Raw genomic sequence first — 13,903 nt, forward strand, 5'->3', positions numbered from 1 at the left:
GATGGGTAATGAATGTGGGTTGGCAACCCGAGCGGGAGGGCCGGGGCCCGCGCCCCCGGGCGCGGGGGGAGGGGTTCGGCAGGGCTTCACCGGGCAGCCCGGGCCACTGGCGGACCAGGCGCCTCCGAGGTGCTGCGCGGGGCTCCGGGCGGCTGCGGGGCTCTTCTGCAACGCCCGGGCATCTGCCTCGCAGCAGGGGGGAAAGGGGGATCTTCCACCCCCAGCCGGCCCCAGGAAGGGACGCCGGCCTGCAGCTTTTCCACGGGGGAGTCCCACTCCGAGGATCCCGCTCCCGCCCTAGACGCCACCCAGGAGGGGGGGCAAGCGAAGCAGCCGGGCACTCACCCTCCCCTCCCCTCCCCTCCCCTCGTCGGCCTCCTCTTGCCCCTCGGAAAGGTAACGGCTCTGCCTGCCTCTACCTCTCTGCGGAGGCCGCGATCCTAAGCCGGCAAGCTCCCTCGGACAACGGGGGCTTAGAAGCAGACAACTGACGGCGCTTTCCCTCAAACACACCCACAGAGCGAGAGGGAGGCGTGCGCCCGGTTCTAAGAGCCCCGCCCGGTGCCCGCTTCCTCGAAAGCGCTCCTGCCCTCAGCGCTGCCCAGAGAAGAGCCTTAGGATCGCCGCCTACAGCCACCGTCCAAACGCTCTCCTGGCTTGCGAGACACTGGACGGCAGGCGCCGGCCTGAGCCCGTGCTTGGGGCGGCCTCTGCTGCTCTCCAAGGCCGCCTGGCATCGACGGCATTTCGGAGTTAGGTGATGCGGGGGTGCCACGCTTTGTTTTTGTGGTGTCCCCCCCTCCGCCCCGATACAGGTATCTTTATTTGCTGTGGTCAGTTTTCCCTCCAACCGAAAGAAAAGAGAGAGAGAGAGAAATGGGAAGAGCCCCAGAATCTGCTTGGTATAAAGGGTGGATCGGGCTGACGGGCTGGAAGCAACTGGTGAGCCCCCCTCTCCGTCTAAAGCCTCTGCCCCCGGCGCAGCCAGAAAATCCCTGCCGGAGCAAGTTCAATGACGGGCGGTGGAGGACAGCGATTTAGAACAACTCAGAAACGCGGAGAAAAACGAGAAAAAAAGAGGGCAGTTTGCTTTCGAGCAGGTCGGATCCACGACAGGCTTGCGGGGAGGCGAACTTCTATTTTCAATACAATGGAATGCCGTAGTCTTTTTTTTTTGTTAATGACACCAGATCATCCACATTCTGTTTTTAAAAATTAAGAAACTTCGTTTGGAGGCAAAAGGCATCGGCTGTGAACGATGCGGGGAAGACAATAGGAAAATGTGCGATTCAGGACGTCCATAAGAGTTTCCTCGTTGTTCAGCGGTCTTGAGGTTTTCGCAAAGAGAAAAAAAAAAAGCTCTTCTCGGATTTTTGTAGAAATTAAATTATCCGACTATTCTGCCGAAACGCACACAACGAAAAGACCCGACGTCTGATAGGATATTCACGAATAAAATTCAAACGATCACCTAGTGGGCTGGACACATTATTAACAGCGGTACCACACTTCAAGGATAGAAAATCTTAAGGGACAGAAACTACCTTGTTCATTTTGAACAGCTACTGGCTGCTAAGTGGAAGAATTGTCCAGTCGAGTTTAACACAGTATAAAGTATTTTCGTATGTTTTTGATTCACTACTTTACCCAAATAATTTCTGATTACACGTTTTTATCGCAAAAACCCTCAGCCCTTCCTTGTATCCAACTAATGCCCGGACTGGAATCTCCAGACTTTGTGGCCTTTTCCAAAGTAACAGAGAATATATGTATAGATCTATATATAGATATATAGAATAAATGTACAGATATATATATGTAAGGATCGCGAGGCAACCAGGGCCCTGCAAAACCAGGTGCGCCACTCTGTCCCAACCGCCGCGTCCCTCCTCTTCAGCTGCCGAGGGGGAGTCAGAGGCGCGCATTCTCCTCGGACCTCCCCGCCCCCCGCTCCCCGAGGGCCGGGTCCGCCTGGCTTGCAAGGGCCTTCCTCCCTCGCCCCCGACGCCTTGCAGTGCCTGCAGGCGCACCTTGGCCTTGACTGTCACTTCGAAGGCTGCTCTCCCCGGCCTTGCGCGCCCGTTTCCCTCCTGCCAGCCCCAGGACTCCGCGGTGCTCGCAGGGGCTCTGGCTCTGCGGGAGGGAAAGGGGCGCTCGGGCTGGTTCCCACGTCTCTCTCTGTCTGTCTGTGCCGGCGTGTGCCTTCGGCAGCATCTCTCCCGCCGCCGCTCCGCCAGGCTGGCCTCGCGCCGGCCGGCCCCGCCATTGGCTGGCCCTCTGACAGCTCGGGCGGCGATTGTACGATCGCGGAGCTCCGCCTCCCTTCAGCAGGGCCTTGGGGCCATTCATAAACTAAGCAGCCCGCTCCGCAAACCCAGAGACTTCCAGGCAGCCCTCGCCGGAGAGGACGCGCGGCGGCGCAGGGAAGTAACCAGAGCGGCTGCAGCCCATTCCAGAAGTGGGAGGGGAAAGGAAGCGGAAAGCAGGAGGGGGGAACCGAATCCTGGAAAGCGAAAATCACACACACGCACACACACACACCCACACGCACTCCCCCACCCACCCACAGATCTCTCCTGCGGCTCCTCGAGGAAAGGCGGTCGGAACAAAGAGGGACTTCCGACGGTCCACAGTCTGGCCCGAGAGAAGACACGGAGGGTCCCCGAGCCAGGGCGGCGGGTCGCGCTCCAGCCTGCCAGTTCGCACCATCAGACGGAGGACAGGCAGCCGGGGGCGGCGGCGGCGGCAGCAGCCGACCAGGCCTCCTCCGGCGGACAAGCGGCGCCCGTCGCTGGCGGTCCCGGGGCCGGTGCTACCTGGCCAGGCCGGCGCCCTCCGGCTCCCCCGCCGCCTTGGACTTGGCCGCCGCGCGGGGAGGCCCTGGCAAGCCGTCGTTCCCCGATGAAGGACTGACCTCGCGGGCTGTGGTGCCGAGGTCGCTGGCGCTCGGGCGGAGCGGGCTTCGCCTGTGCCGTCCGGCGGGCGCGGCGGCGTTGGCGTTGGATCCGTCCACGTACTGCGAGAGCCCGGTGTACAGCCCGGACGTGTGCCCCAACATGATCGCGGCGCAGGCCAAGCTGGTGTACCAGCTGAACAAGTACTACACGGAGCGGTGCCAGGCGCGCAAGGCGGCCATCGCCAAGACCATCCGCGAGGTGTGCAAGGTGGTGTCGGACGTGCTGAAGGAGGTGGAGGTGCAGGAGCCGCGCTTCATCAGCTCGCTGAGCGAGATCGACGCCCGCTACGAGGGCCTGGAGGTCATCTCGCCCACCGAGTTCGAGGTGGTGCTCTACCTCAACCAGATGGGCGTCTTCAACTTCGTCGACGACGGCTCGCTGCCCGGCTGCGCCGTCCTCAAGCTGAGCGACGGCCGCAAGCGGAGCATGTCGCTCTGGGTGGAGTTCATCACGGCCTCGGGCTACCTGTCGGCGCGCAAGATCCGCTCGCGCTTCCAGACGCTGGTGGCCCAGGCGGTGGACAAGTGCAGCTACCGCGACGTGGTCAAGATGATCGCCGACACCAGCGAGGTCAAGCTGCGCATCCGCGAGCGCTACGTGGTGCAGATCACGCCCGCCTTCAAGTGCACCGGCATCTGGCCGCGCAGCGCGGCCCAGTGGCCCCTGCCCCACATCCCCTGGCCGGGGCCCAACCGCGTGGCCGAGGTCAAGGCCGAGGGCTTCAACCTCCTCTCCAAGGAGTGCTACTCGCTGACCGGCAAGCAGAGCTCGGCCGAGAGCGACGCCTGGGTGCTCCAGTTCGGCGAGGCCGAGAACCGCCTGCTGCTGGGCGGCTGCCGCAACAAGTGCCTCTCGGTGCTCAAGACGCTGCGCGACCGCCACCTCGAGCTGCCCGGCCAGCCGCTCAACAACTACCACATGAAGACGCTGCTGCTCTACGAGTGCGAGAAGCACCCGCGGGAGACCGACTGGGACGAGGCCTGCCTGGGCGACCGCCTCAACGGCATCCTCCTCCAGCTCATCTCCTGCCTGCAGTGCCGCCGCTGCCCGCACTACTTCCTCCCCAACCTCGACCTCTTCCAGGGCAAGCCCCACTCGGCCCTCGAGAGCGCCGCCAAGCAGACCTGGCGCCTCGCCAGGGAGATCCTCACCAACCCCAAGAGCCTCGACAAGCTATAGGGACGCACCCACCGGCCGCCGCGCCACGCCGCGCGCAAAAGACTGCAGAGGGACCCCACAGACGCTTATTTAAAAACGCCCGCCGCCAGGGAGGGGGACAGGAAAGAGACTCCCAGCCTAGCATCGGGGGCGCCCCACCCCTTTTCTATTAAAAATACACCATTAAACACAAAACAAAGCGACGGGACTTTTGCGACAGCCCGACAAAACCCGAGGTACTTCTCTTTTTTCCAATACTAAGTGTCTGTCATTCGTTTAACGCGCTCTCGTTCGTTTGCCTGAATGTTGTCACCAAGTGAAAACAAAAATTATTTAACTCTATGTACACCTCTCTCTCTTTTGTTTTTTTTGGGGGGACCATGCAAAAGTTTACTGGTGTTAAATGTATTTCAGTGCCAAGGTCAGATTATGTGCCCTCCCCCTATACTGACTTTCTGAAAAACAGTAATAAAAAATGACTTTTAACTTTACATTGACTTTGTGTGGGTTTATTGGGATGCTCAGGCAAGTAAGAAACACGTAAGGCGGCCACTTCTCTGAAAGCAGATAAGGCGACGGAAAAGAAGTTGTCAGGAGTACGGTTTTAAATGCAGCCTATTCTGAAAACCGCCACCGATTAAACAGATTAGGCAATTGCTTGGAGGGGGAGTAAAATTTGGGGATTTTAAAAAAAACTTGCCAAGGTAGATTTGGGGCCATATTATCAGTTGACTTCGATTCTGATACATTTTGGGAAGGGGGGGGTAACAGTTCCTTTTACATTCGGCCTTTCGGTGTCTGTGGAGTTCCCCTTTATTAAAGCGTGGACACCTTAAGTCCAGTTTGACTTTGAATTTCACGGCCAGATGGATTTTCTTTGAATAATTAATATGCTGCAAGCCCACCAGCCTATTTTTTTCTCCCTTGTAAACATTTGGCTGCTCTGTTTTTTCAGTGTACCTTGGAGTTCGACAGGGGCTCTGAGCAGCAACAAGAGAGGTCCCGAAGAGATTCAACTGGAACTTTTTGCTTACTGCTTTGCCTGCCCGCAATTACTATTTTGCATATTTAATTTACTCTAGTTTACAAAGGAATTATTTTAGGCTTTTTCTGATTCCACGTTACATATTGTTTCATCAGATCTTAGTTTTAAATTTACATGCACAAACGGATTCTGTACCAAGGACAGAGCCGATTTTTGGTAGGAAACATTTCCACTAAGTTTTATATTAACCTTAAGACCAATCCTATGCACCATTATTCGGAAAGGAGTCCTCACTTGTTCCCAGGAAAATGTGCATGCAATTACAGTCTCAATACACTAGGACTTTTTTTGTCCCCACAAAAAACTATTTTCATTTTCATTAGGATCAATCTGCATTTAAAAATGTATGTGCAAAAACGTCAGGAAGCTTTATAGTCTGTAATTTAAGAAGAAACAAAAGTATCCCAAACTTTTTTAAAAAGACAAACCTATTGTTAAGGGCCTGGAGATCATCACACACAGCACAGAATATTTACAAACATATTTTCTAAATACACTGATTTCTAAATGATCTCTCTGTGTGTGTGTGTGTGTCCCTGTGTATGGATGAGAAATGTTTGGGGCATCCTAAAATGGCCCCAAAAATATCTAGATTCCCCCCAACCCCAGTCGACTGGAAGAATAAATCTGAGCCTATAGGACTGCAGCTTCCATATAAAAAACAGACTCAGGGTAGGAATATAAACTCTGATGTTATCAGCAAACAGTGCTGTGCCCAATACAGGTTTTACTTCAAAATCCTGTCACAATGTTTTCTTTCCCAGGAGTTTAAAAACACACACAGAGAAGTTGAATCTATCAACCCAACAAAGCCACATTAATTAAACAGGCATCTAAGGGAATGCAGGATTGGTACTGAAAGATCTTGATAGCCAAGCTCAGGTACCCATATTCCCATATGGAAAAGGGAACATGGGGAAATGCCTGTGCTTAAAAGAAAACTATATACTTTGCCAGTACTTAACTTCATAACTAGGACACCAGTAGGTTTAGGATTTGGAAGATTTTCACAGGGGAAATCAAGGATTTGGAGTCTTGTTTTTCTCTTAAAAAAAAACCTTGCAGATTAAATGGACAGGGCTGGATGGATACCTTTCCATTTAACAACTCTCTGCTATAAAGGGGGAAGAACAGTCCAGTGAAAACATTTTTTAAATTGTGAGAGAGATTCCTTCAATCCCCGAAAGAGAGGTAACTCTTCATTATTCATTGGTCTCATACACAGGGATAAACAGCCACATTTTTTAATGTTTTCATGGAAATTGGCCGCAGCATCTAATCTAAAATGCTGAAAATGTACTGAAGGTTGCATTTTAAAAAACCCAAGATCAATTAGCGCTAAATTTAATATGCATAGAAAATTGGTCACCACATTTCAAAAGCTATCACTTCCCATAAAAATGCTTGAAAACGATGTATTTCAAATAATCCCATGGTTGTAATTAACTCATATTATACTGCAGGCTTTAAATGACTGTATTGTTACTGGGTAGATCCTACCTCACATCTCCTATGAAATCCCTTTCTTAGAATCACTAACTGTTAGGATGTTGTATTCAGACAGAACAACACTGAACAGTGAAACATCCTCCTTTACTACAATAGGTACACAATAGGTCTTGCAGCTTCTTTTCTCTCTCAAGAAGAAAGCACTGTATTTTGTCAATGAATCCTTATTGTGAAATTCAGAAACAAACGTGTCTATGAGCCAAAATGCTCCTTGATTAATCACATTTTAAAAACCTGGAACACACTCTTGCAACCACTGTAGCAGTTATGTTGTACTGCCAGCAAAGAAAATACATGAATACATACATGGTTTCCACATTTGAAGATTAGTATTATTTACCCCCAAAGTACTGAGAAACTGAAAGACAACACAAATTAAGTTTTGTCCTACTTTAGAAATCTATCAAGAGGGAATTTTCTACATGAGCACATTCAGAGGCCTGGTCAAGCTGCTATATACATGCAAGAAAGTTGTAGAACAGTATGGTGCCTTCTCGCAGCGGCGTGTACAAAAATTAAATAAAATGGCTAAGGAGAATGGATTTTGTCAGTCAGTCCTTTTTGAACTTACTGTTAGTCACATCTTGTTCTAAAGTGGCTTCATTTAAGATATTTCGCTGAGGTATCTGCCTTACAAGGCTGTTAGCACTGGAAGTAGGATGAATTTTTTTTTATATACTTCATACAATGGAAGCACAACAACTTATGAACATGAGAAAACTTGAATCCAAGGGAAGGAATGAAAAATTAAAGGCAGCTTGTAATTTGTCACGACTTATTCCATGGGGTCTATTGATCTCTTACCTTGGGGTCAATTTTCTTAAAACCAGGGTCTTCTTCATCTACCTCGAAATACAGTTCAGAGGTGGTGATGGAAAGTGTGCCCTTCAGAGCTACACACGGGGCCACAAGCTGAGCTGATGTAGATAGACTAACAGGACCTACCAAAGGGAAACAGAACATACTCCAACACTGCATTTCCAATGCGCTCAACAGCAAACTCAAAAGGTTGCACACATGTATATTAGGTGTATGTTATGTCTTGTCTTACCTATCTAAAACTAATCCAACGGCCCCTCAAAAAAGGAATGATTTAAAAAATCAAAGTGATCCCAAAAGGTACACATGCAATGCATTTGCTGTATTTCTGAATTGCCAGATCTTTGAATAACAACAGCTGCAACCAATGCAAATGGTTATGTATGCCATATAGGTGGCGGTTAGATGATCTACTTTATTCTTCCAGAATTTTAAAATGCTCGAGAGCCCAATACCTTATGTTTTTAACAATAATGCAAATACAAAAAAAGAGGGTTATATGGGAAACATTATTTTCACATGTGTGTGTTGAAATTTTTGAGGAGCTGCAATCCAATTCGACCCAGATTTCCTTTTTTGCATATTTAGAAAGGTGTTTTTTAAAATGGATTCTGGCTTTTTAAAGACAGGGTAGGATCTATTGTACAAAAGTTAAATATTAGCCAGTGCTAGGGACTGTAAGCATAATATTTGAAAAGTGGGTTCCATCCCCCAGTTAAATATTCTTCAAGGAATCCACACAGTGTTAGTGCAGCTCAGGGACTGTGGGAGTAAACAGCTGGAGCATTGGTTTCCAACTGAATGAATTTTTATTGGAATAATCACATCTCCACAGGGCTTATCACAGAGAGAGATCAGTGTACTACTCAAAACAATAGGCTGGGCACAGATCTAACAATATGCAAGCTATTGTATAAAGCAACATCCAGAGAAGGAAAGTGGGTTACGTTTGTCATCCCACTTATCAAGAAAGGACACAAAGAACAACAAAGGGTGTATTTATCAGCTCCAGTCCTTTGTTTAAAAATACTATAAAATGCATGTGTGTGACACATACTGCTTTGCATTAATAAAGTACCTATAAATGAGGTGCACACGCTTAGGTAATCAATGGGTGAATAACTGCCAAAAAATTCAGATGAATTGTCATTTCTGTCAATTGTTAGGAGGTGTGATGGTCTTTAATCTTGCATCAATCTCAATGTGTGCCAGTAGGACAATAGCAGAGATGCTCGGCTGAGATCAGAGCAGCTTTGCCCCCTATTCCCAGCGTACAAATACATTGTGTTTGCAGATGGGCATCCGATAGCTGCACTACTGCCATGATTTCCCAAAGCTCATTCCCACAAATGGATGAAATAAGCAGCTATGTGTTCTTTTGCTGTCTCCCTTTGCCCTCTGTACATTAGCATGTAATCCAGGGAAGAAATAACATTTTTTCAATCACTTTCAGACATTCAATTACAGGGCAAGCAGACAGCTGAAGGAACTGGGGCAGCTCAGGTCCTGTCGAAGACCCTTGACAATTTCAACTTCATTTCTAACCCACACTTACTTGATTAGCAAGGATTACTTCTTAATCCTATTGCCATTGTCAAGATTAAATAATTAAACTCCACTTTCACCTCTATTACAGTATGAATGTATTAGCAGAAGCAACAAATGTAGAATGCAGGGGGAAAGGAAAGGGCTTGGAGGATTTTGCAGGGCCCCTGAAGAAGAGCTTCAGTAAAGGCCAATGTAACTGAGCTTGCTTGTCCTGGATTGCTGAGTTGCTTTTGACATCACATTACATTTTGCCATGTTTGATTTCAATACTATATGCCAATGTGATGATGCCATAAATAATGAACAACTATAAGGCAAGATTTTGGATTTTATTTTTATTTTTTTTGCCTAAATGGCTATGAACCCTCTGCAACAACCCCTACCTCCCAGCAGAATTTAAATGAGGACATGATTTTATTGTCTTCACAAGTGATAATGGGATTCATCTGGACACTGCACTTAAAAAAAAATGAATAGAGCAAGAGTAGCGTACTGATGGCCTACAGAACAGGAGACTCGTTCATAAAACATTCCAGTTAAAGAGGCTGCTTGTCTTCTGTTTTTATGACTAACTGAGCCCGTCTAATACAGTAAAAATAACCTATTTTCCTGGGTTGTTTTTAAGGGGGGGGGGGAGTAATGAAGCAATTGGACTGTTACAGAATGGTGGATCCAATCATTTAAAAGCCCCTTTTACAGAATAAATTCCTTCATGGTCCAGAGGGTTTGGGGTTGAGGTTTTGTTTTGTTTGTTTAAACCAATTTGTAAACAGCCTTTATGATTAACTTAGCCAGATCATCTTCCTGTCCCAATCTACTGGAATACTAGAAATAACGAGACAGGAAAAAAGTTGTTTTTCCTACATATGAAGGCCAGATCTGCAGGAAAATTAAACATGCATCTCATGGATTTAAAATATTAAAGGGCATTTTTAAGCAGTTGAAACCCCCATATGAGTTGAAGTTCATTTCCAAAGGTAAGTAAATGATCTTTTATTAACACAATGACCGGAAAGCACAGTCCACGGCTCCCCCACCCCACCCCATCACAGGGGAGTTTAGCCAGTGGGGAAACCGGAAGGACCCATCCGGAGGAGGTAATAGAGACAGCTGAAGTTACCCGTTAAGTTCTCCAGTTCCTTCTCCTCCACGGATGACAAGGTATCATCGTCGCCTTCCAGGAGAATCTCGCTCTCCGAATTCTGATTTCCTAAAGCCTGACTCTTGATGGACTGCTTTCCTTTAACAAGTACATCTTCATCTGGAGCTGAAATGAAAGAGAAACGCGGCTGTCCATCAACTCTCGGAGGGGGAGGGGGGCGGCAGCGGGGAAACAACCGTGCTTTTACACACATGCACACAGAGAGACTGAAGTCTGGAGAGCAGCAACCCAGCTGGGAATCGGCCGGCTAGCAAACACACAGCCCCGTTTCCCACTATCCCAGGTCGCGAAGCAAACGGCGGGTAGAGCTAAAAGTAATCCGATTAACCCGAGCCGCCCAGAGGCTGGGTCCGAGGCTTCTGGCTCCTCACCGGTGATCAGCCTCAGCCTCTTCGATCCTGCTTACAGAAAGAAATTACCCCTCTCCCGCGCCCGCTCAGCCTGGGGATTGGGGAGTCCGAGGGGTTTGGCGTCAAAACGCTCCGGCTGCTCTTTATGCGGCGGCGGCGGCGGCGACACACACGACCGCCCCGATCCCCCTGGACAGGAAAAGCGGCAGCGCCGGTTTGATTCCTACTCGCGGAAAGACCCGGGGCGCGTTGGGTTCTCCCGGGAGAGAGGATCCGTCGGCAGGCTCCCGGGGCTCTCCGAGACGGCCGCCTGCAGAGACCGAGTGGGCAAGAGCCGCGGTCTCCTCCGCCCTGGACAGAAGGTCCCGGTCGCCCTCCCGGATGGGGGGCCCGGCCTGGCAGGCTCCTCGCCCGCAGCTAAGCAACCCAAGTGGACCGCTCGGGCGCCGCCTTCTCCTCTTCCCTGCCTTTTCCAGCCTCGGCAAAAAAAACCCCGGCCGGTGGCCCCGATCCATACACCTCCCCGTGTAGCCCGCGGGGGGGGGGCGACAGCTGAGTGAGGTTCGCTTACACAGGAGTGGGGGGGGCGGTTGCTAAGCAGAGAAACCACCATTCGGCTGGCGCCGGGCGGCATGGTGCACCCAGGGTGGGCATACTCCAGGGCAGATGACCTGCACCTGGCCTGAAGGCAGCAAGCCCGCTAGCAGAGCCCGGCCTGAAGATGGCTGGTTAACAGGGGGGGGGGGATTGCCTCCCTCCTCGGCCCTACCCCATGCACAATGAAGGAGGCACAACTGAGCCCCAGTTGCCGGGCCCATACAGCTCTTTAACTACAGCCAGAAACATCTTTGGAAGCTTTACATCTGTGTGCAAAGCAGGCCTGAAAATAGAAGAATGGACACCTTACAACCTCCACCAGGTACTGGGTCTGAGCTGGAGCTCAAATCTTAATGCAACAGGAGAACAGAGAAACTGGCTGAGAACCAGTTTGATCAAACAGAAGTTGTATTTTAATATCTTTTCTGATGTCTGGTGGAGGCAAAGCCCAGTACAGTGCCTTCTTGCAGTGACCCTCTTCAACCTGCTACATTTTAAGATCCTCAGCAATTCAGGCCAGAGCACAAATTCTGGATTGCCTCAGCTTTAAACTTTAAAGCTTTAAATCACAATACATTCCTATCCACATTTACTTAAACACAAAAGTATCCCATTCAATGGAGCTTAACTCTGTGTAAATGGGGCTGTTACTATGCCAAGTGTACTGTGATTGCATACATAGATTTTATATACAAGAGGGAATGCAATGCAGGAAAGGTATTCCTGATTAATCTTTCCTTTGAACCAATGGAGGAAAGTCTTGCAGAGAGACATCCTCGAGCATTCAGGCAATAGATCTTTCATACTTAGCACACTGCCAGGACACAAAACAAAGGATATGGCATAATTATCACAAATACCAGCTTTGGACCAGAAAGAAGACATACTTTCAAAGGGGGGAAGTGAACTAAAAAGGTGACCAACATTCACAGATCTGTGCACTTCCAAATGTATTTCAAGTCAAACTAAAAGGGTGTATTTTAGTTACCAAACCTTCAATCCTACATACACTTACTTGAGATGTAGGAGCACATACTTTAGAGTAAACGGGCATTGGACTGGGCTACATGGATGCAATTCTAAGTATTCTCTCTAGGGTTTTCAGTCATTTGGACTTATCTTTGAATAAACATGCATAGGCCTGAATCATAGGGATAGGAAGTAGCCTCTCCCTCTCTTCCTGACATCATACAATTCAGTAGAATGTCTCTAGCTACACTGTGAAATGCATAATTCATGCAACATTATTTTAATCAAAGTTACATGCTAGGAATACACTCTGATTTAAGATGTTCTTTGTGTGTATATTTGAAACAAATATGCCTTTTTGAGTAGAAAAAAATACATACTCTGTTGTAGGCACTGTTGTCCTGCTAGGGTTAAAATGCATTTTCTTTGCATTTTAAGCTGACAAGAAGAAACAGATAGGAGGCAGCAATTCACTACATATCTTGCTGATACTTGCCATGTAGTGGCTGTACAGCACAGGAAACAATATTCAGATTTTTCAAACAGAAGAGTTGAAAGTTTGTGCATAATTTTAGGCAGGCTTCAAGAGAGAGGTAATATATAGGACTAGGTCTTTTGGAAACATATGCCAAACACATCCTGGCCAACCAGCTTCAACACGTGGCTCATTACTTTTTGATTACTGCCATACATGGCTTGAGGTTCCACTGGCTTATTTTTAAAAACCTTTAATCTGCAAACATTTACAGACGAAGGCAATCCCTAGTGGCCATACATAAAGCTTAATTGTGTCTGTAAACACGTGAACATAAATTTCCAATAAAACTATTCACATTAGCAGAATGAGCAAAGTAACAATTTGGAGTCTCAGTCTTCAGTTTTACAAAAACGGAAGGTCAATCTGCAATAAAATGCCATTTTCTTCTCTCATGCTGTTTTTCCAAACCAAGTTACCTTTTTTTAATTTTTTTTACAATTCCCCCCCCCCCCTCACAAAGGCTGTATTGGGCAAAATAGCTTTCCCACCCCTTTGGCATCTACCAGTTGGTATATGTAAACTAAACTCTGATTCTGGAATTATTCAAAGAGAGTTGAAAAAACTCTTGTCATGGAAAATATGCAGCTGATATTTAGAAAGGTTTTCCTGTAATTAACTTTCCCTTGAGGATTTTAAGTTAGCAGCAGTAAAATTACCTACAGTGTCTTAATACACAACACATGCGCTAGCATTTAATTCTCAGTGGCCTAATAGCTTTCTAGAGAAGAATTTTATTTTTTAATTAGAATACGATGACTACTAGGACAAAATAAAACAGATAAGGAACTTGTTTATAAATTCTGGCAATGTGTGTCTATAGAAAATGCATTTTTAAAATCCACATGTACATGCAGTTGACAGCCAGCTTCCTGTTGTTCTATACCTTGGAACTTTCTGCCTTAATTACACTAATGTCCTGACTTTAAATTACAGGTGTGCCTTTCATTTATTTGAATTCAGTTTGAAAGTCAAGGTACATACACAACACTTCCAGGAATATTTCTGGCAGAATATTTCTGATCTACGTTTATATCAAGTATCCAGCTATGTATGGTAGTGGTTTCTCCAGAGGACTCAAAGAACCTGCATGAGCTTAAAGGTACTCAACTTTTTCTTTGAATACTAGGCCCCACACATCACATCAAATTGTCCCTAAAACTCCAGATTTCACAATATGTAGAACTTGTTCAAACAACAAAAAGTAAAACAAAGAAACAAATCCTCCTGGGTGCACAACATTAGTCATGGTGC

General features: G+C 47.9%; 2 protein-coding genes across 2 annotated transcripts in view; one reads left to right on the top strand and one right to left on the bottom strand.

Moving 5' to 3' along the window:
* The window catches only part of LRBA (LPS-responsive vesicle trafficking, beach and anchor containing), a 558,585-nt gene that overhangs the window by 239,356 nt on the left and 305,326 nt on the right, over nt 1–13,903 (bottom strand). Inside the window, 2 exon segments of the mRNA XM_015409048.1 lie at nt 7,474–7,610; nt 10,157–10,303. Of these exon segments, the coding sequence (XP_015264534.1) occupies nt 7,474–7,610; nt 10,157–10,303 (284 nt within the window).
* On the top strand, nt 3,057–4,345 carry MAB21L2 (mab-21-like 2 (C. elegans)). The gene has a single exon (XM_015409049.1). It carries the CDS (start codon nt 3,057–3,059, stop codon nt 4,134–4,136), a length of 1,080 nt encoding a protein of 359 aa, XP_015264535.1. The 3' UTR covers nt 4,137–4,345.

Source organism: Gekko japonicus, unplaced genomic scaffold (assembly GCF_001447785.1).
Source record: "Gekko japonicus isolate JY-2015 unplaced genomic scaffold, Gekko_japonicus_V1.1 scaffold24, whole genome shotgun sequence".
In the NCBI taxonomy this organism is placed as follows: Eukaryota; Metazoa; Chordata; class Lepidosauria; order Squamata; family Gekkonidae; genus Gekko; species Gekko japonicus.

Bases quoted from the DNA above. Each gene is read 5' to 3' on its own strand.
- MAB21L2 (XM_015409049.1), top strand. From the start codon at position 3,057: ATGATCGCGGCGCAGGCCAAGCTGGTGTACCAGCTGAACAAGTACTAC.